The sequence below is a fragment of the Poromitra crassiceps genome, assembly GCF_964638095.1.
Source record: "Poromitra crassiceps genome assembly, chromosome: 7".
NCBI classification, from domain to species: Eukaryota; Metazoa; Chordata; class Actinopteri; order Beryciformes; family Melamphaidae; genus Poromitra; species Poromitra crassiceps.
In genome coordinates this window covers 45,265,863-45,289,544 of record NC_139628.1, presented here as the reverse complement: position 1 = coordinate 45,289,544, position 23,682 = coordinate 45,265,863, and the positions used below count along the sequence as shown (strand labels likewise).

The 23,682-nt window shown below is 45.9% G+C and overlaps 1 protein-coding gene and 1 pseudogene across 5 annotated transcripts in view; one reads left to right on the top strand and one right to left on the bottom strand.

Moving 5' to 3' along the window:
- Window positions 1–23,682, top strand: part of LOC310780031 (RAS guanyl-releasing protein 2-like) — a 65,369-nt gene that overhangs the window by 38,562 nt on the left and 3,125 nt on the right. For all 4 annotated transcript variants that reach the window (XR_014552894.1, XR_014552895.1, XM_083640567.1 and 1 more), the window contains exons 10-16: window positions 4,187–4,267; window positions 5,080–5,199; window positions 6,588–6,703; window positions 8,960–9,101; window positions 15,056–15,092; window positions 18,628–18,786; window positions 22,901–22,963. Coding sequence is in view for 2 of the 4 variants with exons in the window: in XM_083640567.1 (XP_083496693.1) it covers window positions 4,187–4,267; window positions 5,080–5,199; window positions 6,588–6,703; window positions 8,960–9,101; window positions 15,056–15,092; window positions 18,628–18,786; window positions 22,901–22,959 (714 nt within the window). In the remaining 2 variants the exon portion in view is untranslated. The remainder of the gene's footprint in view (window positions 1–4,186; window positions 4,268–5,079; window positions 5,200–6,587; window positions 6,704–8,959; window positions 9,102–15,055; window positions 15,093–18,627; window positions 18,787–22,900; window positions 22,964–23,682) is intronic.
- LOC310780032 (glycogen synthase kinase-3 beta pseudogene) lies at window positions 1,700–2,977 on the bottom strand (annotated as a pseudogene). The gene has a single exon. The product of its transcript is annotated as a glycogen synthase kinase-3 beta pseudogene (transcript).

The following is a 23,682-nucleotide window of genomic DNA, read 5'->3' as shown; positions in this document are numbered from 1 at the left end:
GCGACGCTGCTGCTGCTCACCGCTCCCCCAGGGGATGGGTCAAATGCGGAGAACAAATTTCGCCACACTCAGGTGTGTGACAATCAGTGGGACTTTACCTTTACCTGTTAATTCGATGAGGGTGATTATATTCTAACATCCTCAACATTGTGGACCATGCAAGTAAGCTCAGATTAATCTCAAGGCTCGACAAGGAGAAAAAGCTTTTTGGCCTCTGCCCTTAGACATCAACTCAATAAGACACAGGAAACGCAATTATGCTGGAGAGTAGCTCTGAGCCAAAGAATGCAGCCGGCAGTGTATGCGGCGGATGATCTGTGTGGCAGATGGCTGAACTGTCGGCTAATACAAAAATAGACGGCGCTCTCTCACCTGTTGCCATAGTATCCCCATTGTGCTTACTGAAAAAGACTCCACTGACAATGCCTATAATGAACAGGTCTGTGTCTGAGATGGCCATTGTTGTTTGTGTTATGTGTTCAGTACTTCTGGAAAGTATAAATACTGGCAAATTAAAAATGGATCCTATTTTTTAGTTATCCACACATTTGTTATCCTGCCCAAAAGCAAGTTGAAAAAGCTACTTTTCTTCCAAAAAATGGATTAGGCAGTGATACTCAACTTGCGGCCCGGGGGCCAGATGCGGCCGGCGACAGGGTGCAGAGTGGCCCGTTACGTTGTCCTTGTGTGGTGTTCTATCTATTTTTTTTATAAATTTAAAAAGATTTGAAAAGGCGGTGTCTGGGTAGTGCAGCGGTACATTCCCTGCCTACCAACACAAAGGTCGCAGGTTCGAGCCCCCCTGTTACCTCCGGCTTGGTTGGGCGTCCGTACCGGCACAACTGGCCGTGTCTGCGTGTTAGAAGCCGGATTAAGGGTATGTGTCCTGGTTGCTGCACTAGCGCCTCCTCTGGTCGGTCGGTCGGGCGCCTGTTCGGGAAATCCGAAGAAAAAAACAAAAATGAATAACATTAGCATCGTAATGTTGAACTGTGGAAACATTGCGATGCCTGTGTGGTTGACATCGCCAAACCCTAGTATATTGTGACAGTCCGGGTCTCAAAATCTAATCAGGCTCGCGTCTAGACAACCCAAACCTGCCACAACAACCACAGAACGTCTTTGCACAGGAATTATCAAACAAGTCCAGCAAACGGGAGCGCTTACCTGGGACAGGTTGGGGCGATGACAAATAAGACGGCCTTCGCTTCAATGGACAGCCCAGTCTGTGGTGTGGATCCAGATCCAGGCAGCCTCTGCTCATAACACACTTCTTGAAAAAATGGATTAAGGATCACACACACACACTGACACCCATACGTGAAAACGGAGGGAAGGCTCTAAAGACCAGCCGTGACAGAGCATCCATGGCTTCCTCAAATCTAGCACTGGGAGAGAGCGTGCGCGCCTGAAATGCCACGTCATATAACTATCATAAGCCACTCCCACTTCCCGTTTGATACTCTGGTGCAAAGACGTAAATTGCAATATCATAAATCACTCGACAAAGTAACATAAACAATATGACAGTCCTAACCAAGGGTATCTGATACACAGCTCAACCTGTGACAATATCTATATATTTTTTCTTTTTAAAAGGGAGTTTGGAGCCAGGAGGGGGGGTTGAGAGGGAGAAGAGAAGAGAAAAGGAAACGAAACGGGGAAGACGAGAGAAAGGACAACAGAGGGGGGTTGATGCTCAGGTGCTGTTGTTGATGGATCCAGGTGCAGAGTTGGGCTGCATGGCGCTACTGTCTGAGACACTGCCGGCATGCGAGGCGCTACTGTCTGAGACACTGCCGGCATGCGAGGCAGGCGACGTCTGTGCGCGAGCGTGAGGAGGCGGAATGAGCGTGGCGTTCAACTGGGGCTGGATGGCCAGCTCGACGGGACTGAAGTTGAAGAGGAGCGGCAGGGCTCGTCCGCTGGGCAGCCGGGTGTTGGGCTGGCGCAGCTCATCAAAGAAGGCGTGGGCGCAGGCCTCCAGGGAACACAGCCTGGTGACCGGCGTGTACTCTAACAGACGAGAGCAGAGTGACATGGCCTCCGGTGGGGTGCAGCGCGGCTCAAACACCTTTGTCCAAGGGCGTGCTTTGATCTGTGTGAATTTGAACTCCGTGTAGCTAGGGTTCATCGCTCGGATCTGCTCTCTTGTCGGAGTCCCCAGAACCTTGAAGATCTCTACTAGCTGGTCCACGCCGCTGTCGGCGGAACGAAGATGGAAGATGCGCTGGCCCCGCAGCAGCTCGGCCAGCACGCAGCCAGCCGACCAGATGTCAATGTGAGACGTGTAGTCGACGGCACCGAAGGTGAGCTCAGGGGCCCGGTAGTTCCGTGAGCAGATGTACGACTCGTTGGGCTCCCCCGGTACCAGCTGCTTGGCACTGCCAAAATCACAGACCTTGAGGACGGCGGTCTCTGGGTCCACCAGCAGGTTCTTGGGCTTGATGTCTCTGTGACACACGCCCTGGGAATGGATGTAAGCCAGAGCGCGGAGCAGCTGGTACGTGTACACTTTAACATAGATGATGGGGATGGTGGTCTTGGCTTTTTTGAAGTGCCGAATCACCCTGTACACCGTCTCGGGGACAAAGTCCATCACCAGGTTCAGGTAGACTTCGTCTTCCTTCTCTCCGCTGGAGTAGAAGGAGTAACGTAGCCTCACAGTGTTGCAGTGGTCTAATTTCCTCATGATCTGTAGTTCTCGGTTCTTGAACCTCTTGTCCTGCAGAACCTTCTTGATCGCCACCATCTCCTGGCTGTCGATGAGGTGGGCCTGGGAGACCACTCCATAGGTGCCCGTGCCTATCACCTTGATGTCTGTGTAGGACACTGCCTGTGGGCGATCAGGGCTCTGGCCAGGCGTGGCTACCACCGTCGTCACGGCTACTGTTGATCCGGTATTGGCTGCGGCGGCTCCGGAAGCTCCTGGAGGATCGGCAGATGAGCTGGTCCTGGTCTGCCCCCTGCTGCTCATATTTGTGTGAACTATGCCAGGGGCCGTTATAAAGAGACAAGAAGGCACAGGCTTAAGCTATCGCTATCTATGTATTTAATAAATAAAACTACACTTACAGCGTTTTCCCCGTCTTCCTCTGGCACAGTGGGATTTATGACATCACTAATAATGTCATTGTGTTGAGTTATGACATCATCAGCTACTTGGTTACCCCACTAATGATGTGACTTATGACACCGCATCACTGTTATCTTGTTATAATGTACATCTCGTAATAATGTAATTTCTCGTAGCTCATTCTGACATCACCGATGAGGTCATCTTCACTCGGCATCGATCATGACCCTGCTCATGATATCATCGATGCGTGACATCACTGATGACATCACGGCTCCCTTCTTCTTTCGTGTTTTATGGCAGCTGGCATCATATTACGGCTCCCTCATGTTGTGCCTAGGAGGTACTGTATGACATCAGTGCTGATTTGTGATGATGTCACTGAATGCAGGAACTCTGACCTCTACTGAAGTCGGAGTGTGACATCATCCTCTCCATTGTGATGTCAGTCAGAGTTTGACATCATCCTCTCCAATGTGATGTCATCCACTCCATTGTGGTGTCACTATATTCATGGTAGGGGGGGGGCGGGAGAGGGGAGAGGACTATCGGGTTTTACAGAATGCAGGGAAACAGTGGATGGATCAATCTAGAAGCAGGCAGTAATGCAACATAAAGGATGCCAACTGCCATAAAACACCACAGAAAAAGAAGGTAGCGCCAGGGAACCCCGGCAGGCTGGATTGGTCCCCTTGGCAGCAACTGTCGTAAACAGGCACCGGACAGGGAACCTTTCTACCACTTCCTGAAAGATTCAGCTCACACGTGGCATAGCTGTGCCCGGACACAATTTCTGCTGACTCACTCACTCACTCACTCACTCTCTCTCTCACACACACACCCACACACACACACACCCACACGCACGCGCACGTGTGTGTGTGTGTGTGTGTTTAGTGGTATGTTGATGCTTTTATGAAAGAATAGTTTCTTCTTCTTCTTCTTCTTCTTCTTCTTCTTCTTCTTCTTCTTCTTCTTCTTCTTCTTCTTCTTCTTATTATTATTATTGGTGGTTGTTTTCCTTATGATGATCCCTGAATGGAGGTCACAGTTTACTCAGCTTTTTATTTACAAGTACATCACTGGTTCCCTCTGCCCTGTGCTGTGCAGGTGTCTCTAGACCAGTACCACACAGAGGAGGAGATCTACCAGATGTCTCTACAGAGAGAACCTCGAAGTGCCAAGCCAGCGGTGAGGGGCCAGCAGCCAGACCGAGAGATGTGGATATCAGACTAGGCCAATACTGGCCTCGTATTAAATATTGAATATTGGCCATTCATGTCGTCCACTGCCCAGTTCCCTACCATTGAATAGGAGTGGTGGTCACCCTGACCTCAGAGCTGCTCAAAGAAATTCATTCGTTTGGGTTTCAATGGAGATTTTAAGTGTCCCATGTTGCACTATGCTGTTTCTGAGGTTTTTCACCCTGACAACAATTAGAGCTGCAACGATTCATCGATTAGTTGTCAACTATTAAATTAATCGCCAGCTATTTTAATAATTGATTAATCAGTTTGAGTTTTTTAAGAGGAGAAAAAAAAAGGTAAAAATATAAATATTCTGGTTTCTTTACTCCTCTATAACACTAAACTCAATCAATATCTTTGGGTTGTGGACAAAACAGGACATTATATACGTCACCTTTGGCGTTAGGACACACTGAACACAATTTTTCACCATTTTCAGACATTTTATAAACCAAACAACTAATCGATTAATTGAGAAAATAATTGTCAGATTAATCGACAATGAAACTAGTCGTTAGCTGCAGCCCTAACACAATACTGTACAAGTCTCCAAAGACCCACATCGGTCAAACCCTATATACAACTGTATTGTTAATGTATATTGACTTTGTAATTCCATAAACATATATCTCATGGCATTTTGATCCACTGTAGTGACCTTTAACCGATATTGTATGCCAGCTCTATTATTAGCCACAATGGTGGCTACTCCTCTTATTGATCTTATGATCTTTGATTTCTCATTGGCTCTCGCAGAACTCCAGCCCCGCCCCTGCGCCTGACCCCAAGCCCACGATGATCGACGAGTGGTCGGTGTCGGTGAAGCCCAACGCTGACCCGACCATCATCAAGAACCACATAGAGAAGATGGTAGAGGTGAGCGTATTTCTCCCTTCAGGGCTACTTGCGACCTGCACAGGCCAAAGAAATGACACTGGAAGGCAGAGGGTGTTGCAGTTTAATTTAGCTACTCTGGTCAAGGAATCAGAACCATGGACAGCGACGCCACCAAAGACGATGGCATTCAAGCAAGACGGCCCAACTTCAACTCCCTTCCTGTCATTTTGTCACGTGGGTTTTGCCCATGTTTTCCACGGACACGCCCACTTAGGAGACTTTCGGCAGGTTTGAGTCAATGGTTGACCACGCCCATTTAGGAGACTTGCTGCTACCATTTGTTAGAATTGGCGGAGCCTGCGGTGACCCATCTATAGTAATATAATATCTATGATGCCGCCAAGGAGCGTCTACATGCGTCACGCCTCACTGATGACTAATACCGCTCACCTGTGAGCTCATCAGATAGACAGAGACAGCGATAGAGCAAAGCTGAAACCTGTGTGCCACAGTTTGTTCCAGCTCCCTTTCCACCTTCATTTTAGAATTGTATATTTATAGGAAATAAAGTCTATTTTTGATCATTGCAAGATTAAGTCAGAGTCGTGTTCACACACATCCACAGAGGGTGGATTTGCTGTTGTCCTTGACACGATAACTGTGGAGCACACTTTAGGATCATTGGCCTTAATTGCTAGGATGTGCAATGATCGGTTACCGTAGTTACCAGGGTATTGAAAACCTTGTTATTTACTCCATGTGATTTTTCTTACTATGTGTTAAGAAAGTTTTAAGACCTTTCACGAGAACCTTTCTAAACCTGTGGTGCGATTTAAAAAATACATGGTGGTCAATGTAAAAATATTAGGGATGCACAATATATATCGGCACTGACCAATAAAATGTATATTTGGGAAATTATCGGTATCGACATTTGGCATTATTATTAGCCAATAAATATCAGCTATAATAACATTGATACAAAACAAGTTGTTTAGACGGAAAACGGAAAAGATACCTGTTGTTTTTGTTGTGTTAACAATAGTGATGTCAGTTAGATTTGGTTAATGTAGGTCAGGGTATATTAAATCTGCCATCTTTGCTCTCTTAGCTTTTCTTACCCTCAGGTGTGCATAACTACAGGTTATTAACTTATTTTTAAAATACAAAAATCTTTAATTATTGGTTATCTTATCGGTCATGAGAAGCAGGTAATTATCGATTATCGTATCGGCTGGAAAAATAAACATATCTTGCATCCCTAAAAAATATGGCTGTTTTGATTACTTCCTTAAAAGCTGATGTTGTGAAGATCTTGCTGATCCTGAATATTCCAGGGCATTCGGTTACTGATTAAACTGTAAGTAATCAATAGTTTGTCATAGGTTTCACATTGAAAGTAACCTTCCAAAACCTTGTGCTTACAGTCGGTCTTTAAGAACTTTGACACGGACGGCGACGGCCACATCTCCCAGGACGAGTTTGAAGCAATCAGGAACAACTTCCCTTACCTCAGCAAGTTTGGAGAACTGGACAAGAACCAGTAAGGGACAAATCTAACCTCTGCTGCACATTCACATGAAGTCAAAGTGAAGCACATCTTCTGCACACGTATGCAATATACTGCAATATACAATATGCTAATGGATTAACAAAGAGAATACAGGTAAATTGCATGGATATAAGTATGTCTATTTGTTCACATTGTGGATTCCTAAGCATTCACTCCCATTGTTTAAACTCTAAATGCACCAATACTGGTCTCTGCTTCAGTTATTAACTAACACAATGCTAAAATAGAGTCAAATTAGATGCCAAGAGCCACATATAACATGTCAGAAATCAAAGCAAAGTGACTTGATTGTCTCCTTTTTCACACTTTACATTCTCTAATTAGGAAAGGTGGACCTTACATTGATAACTTGATAAGGTTTACACAAATAAACATGACTTAATACATTATCTAATGCGTGAGTTAACGAATGGACTGTTCAATTCACAAACCTTGAGGCTGACAAATGAATGATCACAATTAGTTAACGGTGGTGACTTTTGTACCATGTGGTTTGGCATTAATTACAGTACTGGTGTTGACTAACCGCTGTAATGAATATATCCATTAAATAGGGGGATCAAACACAGTTGCAAAACAATTAACTCACTAAGAAGTAATAGTGAATTAATGTTCAATGAACGCTCACCCCCAATTAATGTTTCATTAGCGGATAATTACCAAATTTGGTATCGTTCCGTGACTTCGCTGGAGGGGAACAAAACAATTACAGTGCGTTAACTCCTTCTTCATCAGGGATACGTTTGTGTGGATGAGCCTGATATCATTCTGCAGTGGTGTCCCACCACACTGTAGCCTGTAATTAAGCTGTACACCGCACTACGCATTACAGCCACACACAAACGCACTGCGCCAGAGAGTCTATCTGCCTCCTGTCTGCACAAAGATATTGGCTGGGTTTCCCAAAAGCTTCTTTGCGCTAAGAAGCTAATTCAACCCTTCTTAAGGCCCCCTTAAGAAGCAAACGCGTTTCCCAATTGCTTCTTTACGAAGGCATGCGTTTCCCAAAAGCTTCTTAGCGCTAAGAAGCTTCTTTGACCCTTCTTAAGGCTCCCGTAAGAAGCCAACGAAGCCAACGCGTTTCCCGATTGCTTCTTAGCCTAAAATTATCTTCCAATTATCCTCCGTTAAGAAGGCTGCGTTTCCCAAAAGCTTCTTAGCGCTAAGATGATCTTTCGTTAAGAAGGTTTTGTAAGAAGGGTCTGGAGCCTTCTTAACACCTTCTTAATGACAAAACACTGGCAGATCCAGCCGCGTCAGGCAAAAGGAGATACTTGTGTCCACTGTTCCTCTTGTGTTTTTCCCTTTTTCCTTTCTTTCATGTACCCTTTAGTGTTTAAAATTAGGGAACACTTGAAAATCTCCCCTGTATGTATGGTTACTTGTGTTTTAAATGTTTTACCGTAGGCTATATTCCTCTAATCAGAATGGATTCCTTTTATAATGTTGTGGATTTATATAGCACCTTTCACAGAACCCAAGGTCGCTTAAATTCTGTAGTGTTTCTCTGTTTTGTTGTATGCTGTGTATATAAAGCAATTTGAACTGCAGTCCATGTCTGAAATAAATAATGTTTAATAAAGTTTAACATGACCATGATTAGGTGTTAACAGTGTTTCTCAACCACTGAGTCGTGGCCCACTGCTGGGCTCAGAGTGCCATCAAGTGAGCCGCTCCAGTTAAGATGCTTCTTAAGAGCCTTCTATTTTTTTTATTTTTCTCGACTGTTAAGAAGGCGTTTGGGAAACACTTCTTTGGAGCCTTCTTAACTCCTTAAGAAGCTTCTTAACTCTTAAGAAGCTTCTTTGTTGGGAAACTCAGCCATTAACTGACCATGAACTAATGGTGACCCAGGCTTGACTTGTTAATTTGTCAAAGTCTAGCTTTGTGAATTTCCATAATTCAGTTCATTCCATAATTCATGATTTAATTCATGTTGATTCATACATTAGTTAACTATTAGGCCAATCAGTTTGATTTGAACATATTTAGCAAATGTTGCGTCAGTCGGACCAATTGTTCCTGACGGTGCACAACCAAATATAACCTATAAACTGCAGGTATGTTGTATCACACATAACGTCCACAAAGCATAAGGAACTGAATAGACAGCATAAGCCCAGACAACAGTAGATATTCTCCAGTGACGAGCAGAAATGGCCCCAGTGTGATGTCGTGGGCCCAGCATCAACTTCACATCTCTCTGCCCTCTCTGCTTCCTCTCAGAGACGGCAAGATCAGCAGAGACGAGATGGTCGACTACTTTATGAAAGCCAGCTCTCTGCTCAACTGTAAGATGGGCTTCATCCACACCTTCACCGAGGCCACCTACGTCAAGCCCACCTTCTGCGAACACTGCGCCGGATTTGTGAGTACTGTACTAGTCACAAGCATAGACTGTATACACATATAGATGTAGCCACCGTGACGTCACCCAATGGTTTGTCAACTCCAGTTTTGAAGCCTTGAGTTTGACATTTTGACCGTCGCCATCTTGGTTATTTGGAGCCAGAAGCAGCTAGCGCGAGACCATGGGTTTCCCACAGAGCCGCAGCGTCGCCTGCTTTTGGACCGTGAACGGCGAGCTGCGCGATCACTGGACAGGCGACCTATCAATCACGCCCCAAAACATAGTCTGCTTTATCGTCTATCTTAGTCTAAATGGGAACATAATTGACAAAATGAACATCATGCTGTATTGAAGACTATTTGAAAGTGGCGATTTAGATCATAAACTCATTAGGAAAGTGTTTACTGAGGTCATACATCAAGTGAGAAGTAGGGTCATTTTCCCATTGACTTCCATACAATCTTACTTCTTCCCCCCCTGCTGCCCATTAGAAAGGATGCAGGTTTAAGGCACTTCTGCATTGGCTTAATTTTTCGGAACTGGAGAGTGCCCCTTGGTCACAAGTGGTAATATGTACAAAATGGTCAGAAAGTCAGAGGTCAAATTGTGTTTGCACAGCACATTTGATAGAAATAGCAACACAGCGTGCTTCAAATAGCTAAAGTAAATCCAATACATACTGTATATAATACAATTAAATAAGAACACACATGTTATCATGAAAACATACTGTACATACACACATGCAGAGGACATAGACAAGTTGTGTGCCTATAGAAGTGCATAAAGGGTTAACCATGTTTTTAGTGAAAAATAAAGACAGTGTTTTATTTTGTGTTTTGCCATCTGTGTGCCTTGCTAACAACCGTCACTCCTAGAATTACTCAATATAATGTATGTGCAATATTCCACAGATGATTTGATCTATTGAATCTGCCATATGATCCATAACACCTCGGGGCCTACATGGAGGTTTTAAACCGATATTGACGGGTCCAAAAAAAGAAGTTGCACAATTGAACCCATCGGGTTCTCCGCTGACCCCGACCAGTTCAGTTCAAAGGTCATCTGCGGTCACCCATCAAATAGGCCGTACGCCTCAAGCGCCCACGTAGCCTTGCAGGCCATCAGCACTTTGTTATTTGTCTCCCCGGCCACATCATAACCACCTCCAGTCCCTCCTGTCAGGGCCCGGGGCTGTGCCAATTACTTTGAGCTACAGCCGTGCCGTACTCAAGCTGCATTCTTTGGGACATTTGGAAGGAAGGTAAATCTGAGGAAGGTAATTGGGCTTGTTGACGACCCCGCGGTGGCACGGTGGCATGGTGGCATCGCTCATGTCTCTGCGGCTGTGCGCTGTCCTCCTGCCCTTAACGCTCCCTGAGGTCCACCTGAGGAGCCTGCTGCTGTTCAGGACACAGGCGGTGAGTCAGCACTCCACCTTAACGAGGACCTGAGTGGGGCCTGCATATTGAGCTAAAGACACTGGGCTGAAACCCCGTAAAGTTATATACTGTGTATATATATATATATATATATATATACAGCAGTTTCCTGTTTTTAATGTAGCCTAAAAGTTAATAAAGTATCTATTTTCCTACCCTAAACTTCTTTTTTACTCATATATATATATATATATATATATATATTTCTTCTTCTTTTTTTCACACACACACACACACACACACACACACACACACACACACACACACACACACACACACACACACACACACACACACACTACAGTACATAATAGATACGGATTGTGATTCTCAAGAGACAAGCACATGTTCGTCATGGATTTTGGCCTATAGACTTTTATTATTACACCTACTGTAGGCACGCACTCGTTTAAACACACACACGTGCGTTCACACACACACACACACACACACACACACACACACACACACACTAGGGGAAGCTGTTGTATTTTCATAGCCTTACAGTGGGGAAACAGAGAATAGAGAGAAGGGGAAGATAAGCCCTCTGGCAGTGTGATTGTGACTGTGTGTGTATGTGTGTGTGTGTGTGTGTGTGTGTGTGTGTGTGTGTGTGTGTGCGTGCCACTTCCTCTTCTGCCTGCGTCGTGCTTTCCTCTTGGCCGCTGTTCAAAAACAATATTTTCCCGCAGTCCATTTTTCAGCTCTCGTCTCTAAAACTCGATGACTACGAAAAAAAGCATAAGCCGAGCCGAGGCGGGCCTCCTACAAACATTATGGAGTTCAGCGACCTCCCCCAGTGTCTCGGGTGGATCTTCATAATCTTTCTCTGTTTTGCCGACAGCCACCTCTGCTCTCACATCCCAATTAGCAGTACAGAGACGAAGCTGTGAATGCACAAAACAAGGACGTCCTGTACATTTGGAAAAGTCAATGTGTGTGTTTGGGCGTCTCAGGAGTACGTCTTTAGCTGCACGCTCAAAGCTTGGTTGCCTGGTTCTACTGTACTGTGCATCACTACACACAGCACAATGCACAAGGCTCCAAGGACATTCGACAATTTAGTTTGAGGGAATCGAAACGTAAAGAGGAACATAGAATCAGGTGGTATAGAGAGACAGTCCGCATGTCTGGGAACGCCCACAAAATGTTAAACGGCTGGCGCGCGAGTGGGGTAAAACCGCCCATATATCTCATGGGCTGACTCGCCAAAAGACGGTGCTGCGGCTCTAAACTACATGTTTGGGGGTTCTAGAGCAGAACACAAGACGTCTGCTCAGATGTGCGTTTACTGCGGTGGTTAAATCCCCGATCGTGTCTGCCTGGGCTGGGCTATCAGCTAAATTCTAACTTTGCTGAATGGATAGAACGGGGGTTTTTACCCCACCCTGACCCCGCCCCCAGCCAGGCTGAGCCAGCTAAACCAGCGTCTATGACGAGACGTGGCCTCAACATATTGGACTGAGTCATGTGTCGTCCAGCCAGGTTAGAGATGTTGGCAGCAGCAGGGCCTCAAAACTGAAACCTCAGCTAGGCATGTTATCTGTACTCTTTACTGTCATGTATCTTCTCTGGTCTTCATACCAGTTAAGAACACAATAGATATCAGGCCAGACTGGTTCACCCTCAGTTCATTCTGTTCTGCTACAGTAGGCTTTACAAGTATGACGTCAACATCTGTCTCCTTATGCCCATAACACTGTACTTTGTCAGGTGTCCTGGGGCAGTTAATTGGTGGCACCCAAGTTCTAATGTCTGCCCATACCGATCCAAACTGAAGGAGGAAGCGCTCCAGAGTTTGAATAAACCACTAAAAAACATGCCTGTTGTGACTGTTAAGGCTATTGGATACAGTTAGAAAACAAGTACGCAATATATATTCACAGCTGTAAGTACCACTGGGTGCAGTGGTAGATTCCCTGCCTAGCAACACGAGGTTCGCAGGTTGGAGCCCCCGTGCCGTGTTACCTCCGGCTTGGTCGGGCGTCCATACAGGCACAATTGGCCATGTTTGCGGTGGCAAGCCAGATTAACGGTATGTGTCTGTTCAGGAAGGGAATAGCACGTGCTACGTCCTGCCGGTGAAACTCCTCGCTGTCAGGTGAAAAGAAGCGGCTTGGCAACTGCACATGTATCGGAGGAAGCACGTGCTAGTCTACAACTCTCCCCGGATCGACAGAGTGGGTGGAGCAACGACAGCAGGGGGAATTGGCCAAGTACAATTGGGGGGGAAAATGGGGGGGGGGATCTGAACAAACGTGATAGAAAAGAAAAGGTGTAAGTAGCAAAGAGATTTCACAGCTCATGGGGTTTGGGGACTTTAAATGGGCACACTCGAGCCAGCTGACAGTTTTACAATGGCACTTGGTGAAGTTACACAGTTCCTGTTTGATAACCTGCTATAGATGACTGCACACAGTCTGTTTGACTTAGAGTAGTGTGGCGCCAGGGGTGGTTTGTTTGATCCCTGAAAAACCCCAGTGGTAAACGTCAAGACACACAACTCTACCTGCTCACTCGTTCGTTTCAATCTTTCCAGAATCTTTCCTTTTGTTAGCTAATGTTCATGTCAAATGAATTGGTGGCAAGTGGAAATTTTCCACAATGCATAAGAGTTAAAGTCAAAGGTCAAAGGTCAAAGGTAGTTTTATTGTCCCCGCAGGGAAATTGGTTTGCAGACAGAAGATCTAAAAACACACATAGTGCAACACAAACACTAAAACAGGCACAAAAATCCTCACATAAAACAACAAGGGCTAAAAACAAACAAACACTTAAGAGTCAAGATAAAACTACAGCTACATACATAAAACAAAAAAGCACAAAAAAGCACAGGGCAATGAACAAGTATCACAAAGTGCAAAAGGTAGCATCATAAAAAGTGCAAGAGTGAGCAGTAAGGTGCAAAACAGGCCAAGCCAGGGAATTTGAGTTCTATCTGCCATTTAGCGAGTTGTCATTAGTTGCCATATCATCAAACTATTCTTGGAATATGCGTGCAATTAAGCAGCGACAGAAAGGCACGTGATGGCTACCGCCCTCTAAAAGCCTGGTAGGAAAAGATAGAAATGCATTTGAAGATGACATCTCTGTATTTTAGTCCAAGGGAGATTTAATCTTGAATGCATTAACCTCCATGACGTTAGCGAGTAACCAAACCCAAATTCAAATCTGTGGTGAAGCCTGACCACCTACTGGTGAAAAGTAGGGTACTGAACTGGCCATCTGCTTATTGGCTGGTCATTGGTGCTTCTATAGAGTACAACAGGTGGTGACGTCACCATGCGCCACAAAGACCAAAACACATTTCATGATATCAATATTTCAAAAGACCAACCAATGATCTCATGAAGGCTTCGTAGAAAGGAGCAGAGATTATTTCTGGTGGTCTTCCCCCGCTGTGTAGGCTGGCAGGCCCCACAGCCCGTATAGGACTTGTAAAATGTTCCCTCAGACAATACAATTCCTTCCACTTTTGCGGTTGTTTTCCACCTCTTGTGTGTAGTGCATTGTGTTTTGCCATGTACAGAGGTAGTGCCATGTACAGAGGTAGTGCAGGTCAGTCAGTGTAGTTAGAGCGAGGATGATACTTGTGTTTAGGTGTTCCGCTCGTAACCGTAAGAGCCTCGCTCAGGCTGCTGTCTGTGCGGCTTCCCACTGAGTGTGTGCGTCTGTGTGTGTATATATACACGCATCCAGGTGTGTGTGTGTGTGTGTGTTTGTGTGTGTGTGTGTGTGTGTGTGTGTGTGTGTGTGTGTGTGTGTGAAGAGGTCAAGATAGTTTGTGGCTCCTCTCAGATGTGCCCGGGCTGTGTGTGATCTCCAGCTCGCTTCTTTCATGTCATTGTTCCCCCACCGGCTGTGGGCTCCCCACTGGCTGCTTGATCTCTCTCTCTCTCTCTCTCTCTCTCTCTCTCTCTCTCTCTCTCTCTTCTCTCTCTCTCTCTCCCTCTCTCTCTCTCTCCCTCTCTCCCTCTCTCTCTCCCTCTCTCTTTCTATCTCTGCTCCAAGGGGCAACCTCCGTCGTTGAAAGAGGAAGCCAATGCGGAAGTGGCTTAAACCTGCATTCTTTCTAATGGCCAGCAGGGGGCGACTCCACTAGCTGCAAAAATAAGTCCGATTGCATGGAAGTCAATGGGAAAATGAGGCTACAGTACTTCTCACTTTGATTTATGACCTCAGTAAACACTTTCCTAATGAGTTTATGTCTCAATCGCTAGTTTCAAGTCTTCTTCAACACAGCATCAGCATGATGTTCATTTTGTCAATTATGGTCTCATCTCCGATAAAATAGCCAATAAAACAGACTATATTTTGGGGTGTGATTGACAGGTCGTCTGTCCAGCGATCGTGCAGCTTCCTTTTCTGGTCTTTTGTCCTCTCCAGTCTTCCTCTAGTTATTGATTTGTCCTCTCCAGTCTTCCTCTAGTTATTGGTTTTTGACATCTCTCTTGTTTCATGGAACTGAAAGGACACCAATTAATGTCCAACCCTGTTGTCCTTCTCTTTCTCTCTCCCTCTCTGTAGATATGGGGCTTCTACAAGCAAGGCTACAAGTGTAAAGGTAAGGGAACAATTCACTTCCATGTTGTCTTCAGAGTGGTTTTACATCACATCAAAAGCTTTCAGACTTGACTGTAATGCCCCCCCCCCCCCCACACACACACACACACACACACACACACGCATGCGCACACACACACACACACACACACACACAGAAAATAAACACATATAGCCTCCATTAGCAATTCTTTTTGACGTCATTGATTTCCAGCATCACAGGAAAAACACACACACACACACACACACACACACACACACACACACACACCTTCTGTAGATAAAAACACGGCATATTGACTAAATGCAACACAGAAACCATGGCAAATATAAAATGCATCATATTAACTAATAGCTGAATAAAACCTTTCAACTGTGTCCACAATAAGCACAATATTGAACTGTTTGCCCTTTCAGGGTTTCCAATTACAATATATCAATGTTTGAATAAGCTGGCGCATTTCACAATTGTACATTCAGAACTGGCAAGCCCCCCCCCCACTACTATCACACACAAACGCACACAACTGCCCCCGTTTCCCTCTACAGTCTATACTGACACCAATTAACTGTTTATCAATTAACTAATTAAGCAGTGATAATCTCCCTTTAACAAAGTTACACTGGTTGTGTTTCCACCCAACTGTCAAGCAAACGTTAAGCTGCCCCCTTTCAAGAATTGATTTGTAATGGCAACTGGGGCGCGGCGCGGGGAGGCGTCTGATTGGCTGGGTGGACAGGAAACCCTCGCAGGGGGACATTTGTTGGCAGCAAAACGGGAACAAAAGAGTTGGACTTGGTCAACTGGGCTGGTGCGGCGTGGAGACATACCTGCCTGCCAAAACCAGGCTGTGATGTCATACCTGCCAACACCAGGCTGTGATGTCATACCTGCCAACACCAGGCTGTGATGTCATACCCACCAACACCAGGCTGTGATGTCATACCTGCCAACACCAGGCTGTGATGTCATACCTGCCAACACCAGGATGTGATGTCATACCTGCCTGCCAACACCAGGCTGTGCAAAAGAGGGAGATTTTCTGAGGTATCGGCTAATGCGGTCCAAACCCCAGGTTGTTGGCAGACGTTCTCTGGGTCTGCGTCAGTGGAAAGACGAGAGGACGTGATACTCTCATACTCTCGCCATAAGGTGAATGCAGACCATGCCATCTTGTCCCTCTTAACTCATTGAGTGCCAGCCACTTTTGGAGAACGGACGCTCCCAGTGCCAGAGTTTCAGAGCGTTTTCAGTGATTTCTCGAGGCCCACAGAATATTGTGTGATATTACTATGTAAACACTGAACACGCACAAAGAACGACAAGACTCTATTCTATCATCTGCAAAAAAAAGTTTATTGATCCCATTTTCCGTTCTTTAGTTATGAGCCGGAGAAGATAGCTTGATTCATCCCAAAACAGCAATTTTTTTCTAGAAGCTGAGATAATTGGCCTTTTGTGAAATTAAACATTTCAAGCACATCACTGACTCTGAAGCTAATCTTTTCTAATGTAGTCACACCTCAAAAATAATTTCCTTCAATAAAACAGTTTAGGCCAGGGAATTTTGTTTGGCAGAATAATATTTTTAGCTACAACCAGCAGCGCTGGCCCCTGCGTGCGCTGCTGGTTGCAGCTTCTTGCTGGTCTTGATTTGCTGCTGGTGGGCATCGGATATTCTGGCTTGCGTTTGTCAATCCTGTCCTGCTGCCTGGGTCTGTCTGGGTGTTGCGTGCTGCTCTGCGTGCCCCCCCCCCCCCCCCGCCCCGCCCCGCCTCGCCTCAACTGCACACTCCTCCTCCTGTCTGTGGTGGCTCTCTGCTGAGTTTGCTGTGCGCACAGTGAAGGGACATCGACATCCTGCTTTTTTACAGCGTTCCGCGTGTGTTTGTCACCGGCAACGATGCTTCCACTTGAGAATAATAACAACTCCACGGTGTGGATGTGCGGATCTGCTGTCGCAACCGACACGGAGCGGCTCAATTGTGGGAGCAGATTGGCTGCTGCAGGCACAGCTGCAGTAACGTGCTTCAGCATATCGATGCATACGGATGCGATGCGATTTCCGTTTCCATAACGACTTCTTCTTTGTTTTTTCCTTGCCTTTCTGTTATGTGGAGAGCACTGTCGCCACCTAAGGGTTCTGTAAAATAGGTTAGACACATCCAATAGCTATAATATTTGTACATCAGAGGCAGAAGGCTTTGATCGACGCCCCACCGTCAAAAAACGCAATTGACGAACATGTCCGTCCTTGGCACTCTACGTTACTATTTGAAATGACGAACATGTCCGTCCTTGGCACTCAATGAGTTAATGTTGTCCCAAAGAAATCTTTAGCTGTGAATGATGGTCGGCAGGCAGTCTTTGGTCAAGTACAGCCGAGCGGAGTCCTCCTTGGATCTGACAAAGTTCTGACCGTTTTTTCAGTGCAGCTGTTCTAAATCAATACATCCTAATTTGCAGGGTGATACTTGGATGTTAACCCATCAGCTGACAGACACATTCTCACAGATTACAGACCCCAAAGCCTCATCCACCTGAGCTCTGTGCTCCGCCATCTCCTCTCCACTATGCGGTGGAGTGGATCTCTGTGACAGTCTGACTGGGAGTGCTCTGCAGTGGAGTGGATCTCTGTGACAGTCTGACTGGGAGTGCTCCGGCTTGTTCCAGTGCATTAATGAGACCAGAGGAAGTCAATGAGAAACCCCCTAGCCATTCAGCGTCATTAGCATTGTTCACCCACTGCTGTGCAAAAGTGCAGTGTCTTTAGCACGTGTGCGCTAGAGAAGCCCGTCACGGCCAACGTTGCTGTTATCGACATTTTTCTCAGAGTTGCAAGGCACCTCAGTAGCCCTGAATGAATTTGGACTTGGCTTAATAGCTAAAAATTCAATACTACTATGAAAAACCAGCAGAAAAGAAAAATCGTCAAGCAATGAATGTGTTGACTGAGACAGCTTTGTAGCAACCTTTGCACAGGGGTTTTGAAGTGGATGGGCTTTGTCAGCTTTAAGTGGTTCCATATTTCACTCCTGGCACCAGTTTTGATGACCAATCCTTTGTAGTTCTTCTTGAAAGGTACTATAGAGTATCTCAGGGATGACGTATTTTTGTAGGCTAACCCAGAAGCATCGCCCTGCTACCCTTGTCTGGAAGTCAATGGGCTTTTTGTATGGAGATTTGGTTTAGATGCCTGAAATAAGGTCTGTGGTTAACAAAAGTTTATGAAGCTGCAACCCTGCAGGATGATCTTCACAAATCAACACCACTTTTATGATTTTTGTGGTAGCAATTTTTGGCGTGATTTTGGAAAGCATTTCAAAAATCATAAGAAATGTGTTCAACTAATAAAAACGAAACTAAATCTAAACAATAAAAACAAAACTGAAACGAGCAAACCAACTCTGGCAACTAAGGGAAACTAAACTGAATTGAAAACAAAAATGAAAAATGAAATAAAAACAAAATGAAAAATACAAAACTATCATCATGACTCTGGTCCCTCCTCCCTCTTCTCTCTCCCTGGGGGCAGCTTGTGGGGTGAACTGCCACAAGGCGTGCCGGGGCCGGCTGGCGGTGGAGTGCCGGAAGAGGACCAAGAGTATCAGCCACGAGTCGCCACCGGGCATCCACGCCCGATCCTACAGCTTCCCCCCGCCCGCCAACACCCCGCCCAGCCTGCAGAACACAGGTGACATGCACACAGGCCCGCGCACCCATGTGACACAGGTGACATGCACACAGGCCCGCGCACCCATGTGACACAGGTGACATGCACACAGGCCCGCGCAGCCATGTGACACAGGTGACATGCACACAGGCCCGCACAGCCATGTGACACAGGTGACATGCACACAGGCCCGCGCACCCATGCATTTTCACTCACTTTTTGCTCTTTAAAAGTGCCTTTTCTTTAAGTACATAGACAGTTGAAAGTTTAACGCATACATGGGACAGCTTGGTGTCAGTTGGCCAATGTGCATGATTCCCTAGATTTGACTCAAGCCATCACTCTTTCTTTCTCCATCTCTATAAAGAATCAAAAACAACAACACACCTTTAATTTTCTTTAGCATGGCAAAAACTCATGCTGCATTCAAGTCATGGAGGAATAAGCACGAGAATGACATTCACATTTAAACTGTTAATCTAGAGCTCGACTTAAGAGAGAAAGACAAACCATACGTACCTGTCGCTTCAACATCTGCTGAAAGCGACCAGCAACTCTCCCCTGAAAGTTGATCTAGTGGCAAAATGGCACAGCTTGATTTTAAAATAGCCCAGGAGCATCAGGACATGGAAGTTGGCTCGCCGTGATCGTATAGTGGTTAGTACTCTGCGTTGTGGCCGCAGCAACCCCGGTTCGAATCCGGGTCACGGCACACCTTGTGTTGTCTGACCTTTTGCCTATTCCTGTGCTTTTACTAAGGCCTGCTTTAGAATTATTTTCTGAACACAGCTCTTCTGTGTGAAGAGGATACTGGCTTATATCAGATGCAAAGATGACACCAACATTCCTCAGGACGGCTGTATGAATTGCAGCACAAAAGCAGGCAGATGGTGTTGATGAGGTGTAAGTGTGCCCCCCCCCCACTGTGGCATAAGGGGCTAGTGGCGCAATGGATAACGCGTCTGACTACGGATCAGAAGATTCCAGGTTCGACTCCTGGCTAGCTCATTCTTAGCTTACACAGCTAACAAATTCTAAGTTTATCTCCTTTTCCACTTCTCTCTGAAAACCCACCTAAATACAAATGTACAGCTTAAGACAATGCTTGCCTGTCCTTTCATGGTCTGGTGGAATGGTAGCCTCAACACGAGTTCTTCGTCTCGGATGCGCGGGTCCACTGGGAGGTCGGCTCAAATGGCTTCACGCGATGTACACGTTATCAATCACAATAAAACTGTACCTACCTACCTGTTATCCAACCCAATGGGGCCAAAATATTCCGTAGTTTCCAATACTGAGACATTATTCAACAGCCAGTGCCAAAGTTTTTAGCTCAGACACAGCCTTCTTCAGCTGTGTCGTTTTGGGTTTCAACTGCTCCACAGCGCCGGATGTATCGGTTCAGTGCTCAGTGGTTGTGAATAATGTCTCGGTATGGGAAACTACAGAATATTTCGGAGTACCTTGGCCCTGTTGGGTTGGATAACAACATTGTGTCAGAGGTAGATACAGTTTTATTGTGATTGATAACGTGTATATCGCGTGAAGCCATTTGAGCCGACCTCCCAGTGGCTATAGGGGCCGCGCATCCGAAACGAAGAAGGAAGAATGACTGATGAGTCTGGCGTTGAGGCTACCATTCCAAGCATTGTCTTAAGCTGTACTTTTGTATTTAGGTGGGTTTTCAGAGAGAGGTGGAAAAGGAGATAAACTTATAAGTTGTTAGCTGTGTAAGCTAAGAATGAGCTAGCCAGGAGTCGAACCTGGAATCTTCTGATCCGTAGTCAGACACGTTATCCATTGCGCCACTAGCCCCTTATGCCACAGTGGAAGGGAGCACACTTACACCTCGTCAACACACCATCAGTCTGCTTTTCTGCTGCAATTCATACAGCCGTCCTGAGGAATGTTCGTGTCATCTTTGCATCTGATATAAGCCAGTATCCTCTTCACACAGAGAAGAGCTGTGTTCAGAAAATAATTCTAAAGCAGGCCTTAGTAAAAGCACAGGGGTAGCTGAAAGGTCAGACAACACAAGGTGTGCCGTGACCCGGATTCGAACCGGGGTTGCTGCGGCCACAACGCAGAGTACTAACCACTATACGATCACGGCGAGCCAACTTCCACGTCGTGCTGTTATTGGGCTATTTTAAAATCAAGCTGTGCCATTTTGCCACTTGATCAACTTTTAGGGGAGAGTTGCTGGTCGCTTTCAGCAGATTTTGAAGCGACAGGTACGTACAGTATGGTTTGTCTTTCTCTCTTAAGCCGAGCTCCGGGCCGCGCATCCGAGACGAAGAAGGAAGAACGACTGATGAGTCTCGCGTTGAGGCTAATGGAATGGCAGAGTACAATTTTCTCCTTCATAATCAATAATATTATTTAATAATAATACATTTGACATTTAGCTTAGAATATGTCTCTTGTTAGTGTCACACTTTTGCATAGTAACTCCCAGAATGTTTGTCCTCAGCGCTTTGATAGAGGTCGAAAGCGTGAATTAGCAACGTTAAAAAACAAAGCAAAGAAGCAGCATGGTTAAATCAAGAGAGAATGTTACCGCTACCTTGATGTTGAAAGGTCCTTGCTCAAACGCAGCTCCTTTGTAGAAGTGGCTTGCCGTGATCGTATAGTGCCGCTCTGTATTGTGGCTGCAGCAACCCAGGTTCAAAACCGTGTCATGGCGTTCCTCTGGTGGAAGGACAAGTCATACTTTGCTTTTATCTCGACATACAGTAATATCAGCCCATTTCCTTGTGTGTGTCGAGAGGTTATGACATGCATTCCTCCACGCAGTATTACTCATAACACAAAACCACCAGACATCTGCACGCAGTGTTGGAGAGGCGTAAACGTCTTCACTGCTGTACCTGGTACAAGGTGCTAGATAACGTGCCTGACTACCAATCAGAAGATTCCAGGTTAGATTCCTGGATAGCTTGTCCTATAACTGTACGTGCTGTTGTTTCTCTGCTTCTCCCTTCCCTCTCTCTGAGTGCCTGCCTTAAAGCACTTCAAACTCCATCATTTAACATTTCTCTACACTTTTGTTGGTGACTATTTCCTGCTTTTTCACATTTAAGCTATATCCAACTATTTCTGGAATATAAAATAAATCGATGTTGTATGGATATCTTGGCTGTATTACTGCATCTCTGAGCAGACAACCACATTGCTTGTGTCTTACATTCATCAGCTGATCATTGTTTGCTGTGAAATGATGTGAAGGTGAAAAGACTCGAGGCGTGACTTTTAACTGTGCAAACATTTTCTTCTTCTCTGAACACGGAAGGAGTGAAGCCTTAACACTGTTAGCCCCTCCCCCTCAGTTAGCCCCTCCCCCCAACTTCAGCCTAATGTAGGGATAGATAGACTGGCTTGAGAGACTATATGACCTGAATGTGGCATAAGACTGTTTTCCTGCAGGTTTCCTAATGAGAAAGATAAAAAATAAAATGTCATAAAGGCTACTGGAAAACACCCAACTCACAGTCCAGCGTCCCAATTTGAGAAGAAAAGTACAGCTTTAGAGCAATTTTCATCACTCATTTGCACGTCAGCACCACCCCGGCCATGTCACTGTGACACACCCACTTTTCGGAGAGCGCCTTTGTCTTTCCTCCAAGCATTTGGAGCGGTGCCATTTTGAAGATATTCTCATACGATAGCCTGTAATCAGCAGTGGAAATGTAAATGAATGGCCCTTCAAAGCCAGGCTTTTTAGTTGCTTTTTGTTGTTGCTATATCAATGTGAACCTGCTTGATCAAAGAGGCCGAATCAGAAGCAGTCCAGACGGGGGCGTCCGGTGGGTAGGGCAGCGGTAGATTCTCTGCCTACCAACATGAGGGTCGCAGGTTCAAGCCCCCGTCTTACCTCCGGGCGTCCATACAGGCACAATTGGCTGTGTCTGCTGGTGGGAAGCCCGATTACGGGTATGTGTCCTGGTCGCTGCACTAGTGCCTCCTCTGGCCAGTCGGGGTGCCTGTTCATGAGAGAGGGGACCTGGGGAGAATAGTGTGATCCTCCCATACACCATGTCCTGCTGTATAAGCAGGCCAGATGATGACCCTTCAATAGTTATTGTATTTCCATTTCACTCTCTGACTGTCTGTCTCCTTTTTCTCTTTCCATCAGTAATTGCTGAAGAGGATTTAGAGGCAGTGGAAGAAGGAGTGTTTGATGTCCACCTATAACCAGGTAAGACAGAGATTTACTGTCTGTTAACTCATTGAGTGCCAATGACGTCGATTGGCGTCAAAGTAAATAGTAACGTTGAGTGCCAATGACGTCGATCGGCGTCAAATGCGTTTTTTGACGGTGGGATGTGGATCAAAGCCTCAGGCATCTCCTGTACAAATATTGTAGCTATTGAAGGTGTATAACCTATTTTACGGACTCATTAGGTGGCGACAGTGCTCTCCAGATTAGAGAAAGGTCAGGAAAACAGCAGGAAAAAGCCCCGTGATGAAAGAGAAACCGATGCATGCTGCAGCCAGAGCCATATAGATTGCTCTGGCTGGAGCTGACGTTGGCTGCGAACAGCAGTCAATCCGCGCCCACAACTGAGCCCCTCTGTCTCTGCTGCGTTTCTCCACACGATTAGCCGCCAGAAAAGCAGCACCCGACGCCGAAGGGCCAAACCATTCTCAGCAGTCCGGTTTGGCTTTTCGGTGTCGCGCTGGGAGCCGGCGCACAAAAACGGAGCACTCCGAAAATAGACAAATGGGGGCGTGAGGCTGTGTGTTAGTTTGGGGAGGAGTTTGCAGCTGAGGGGGGGGGAGAGGGGGGTGGGGCACGCAGGGCACCACACAACTACACCACGTCACTACATCAGAAAATATTAGCTTCAGAGTCAGTGAATGTGCTTGAAATGCTTCATTTCACAAAAGGCTGAATATCTCAGCTTCTAATTTGAA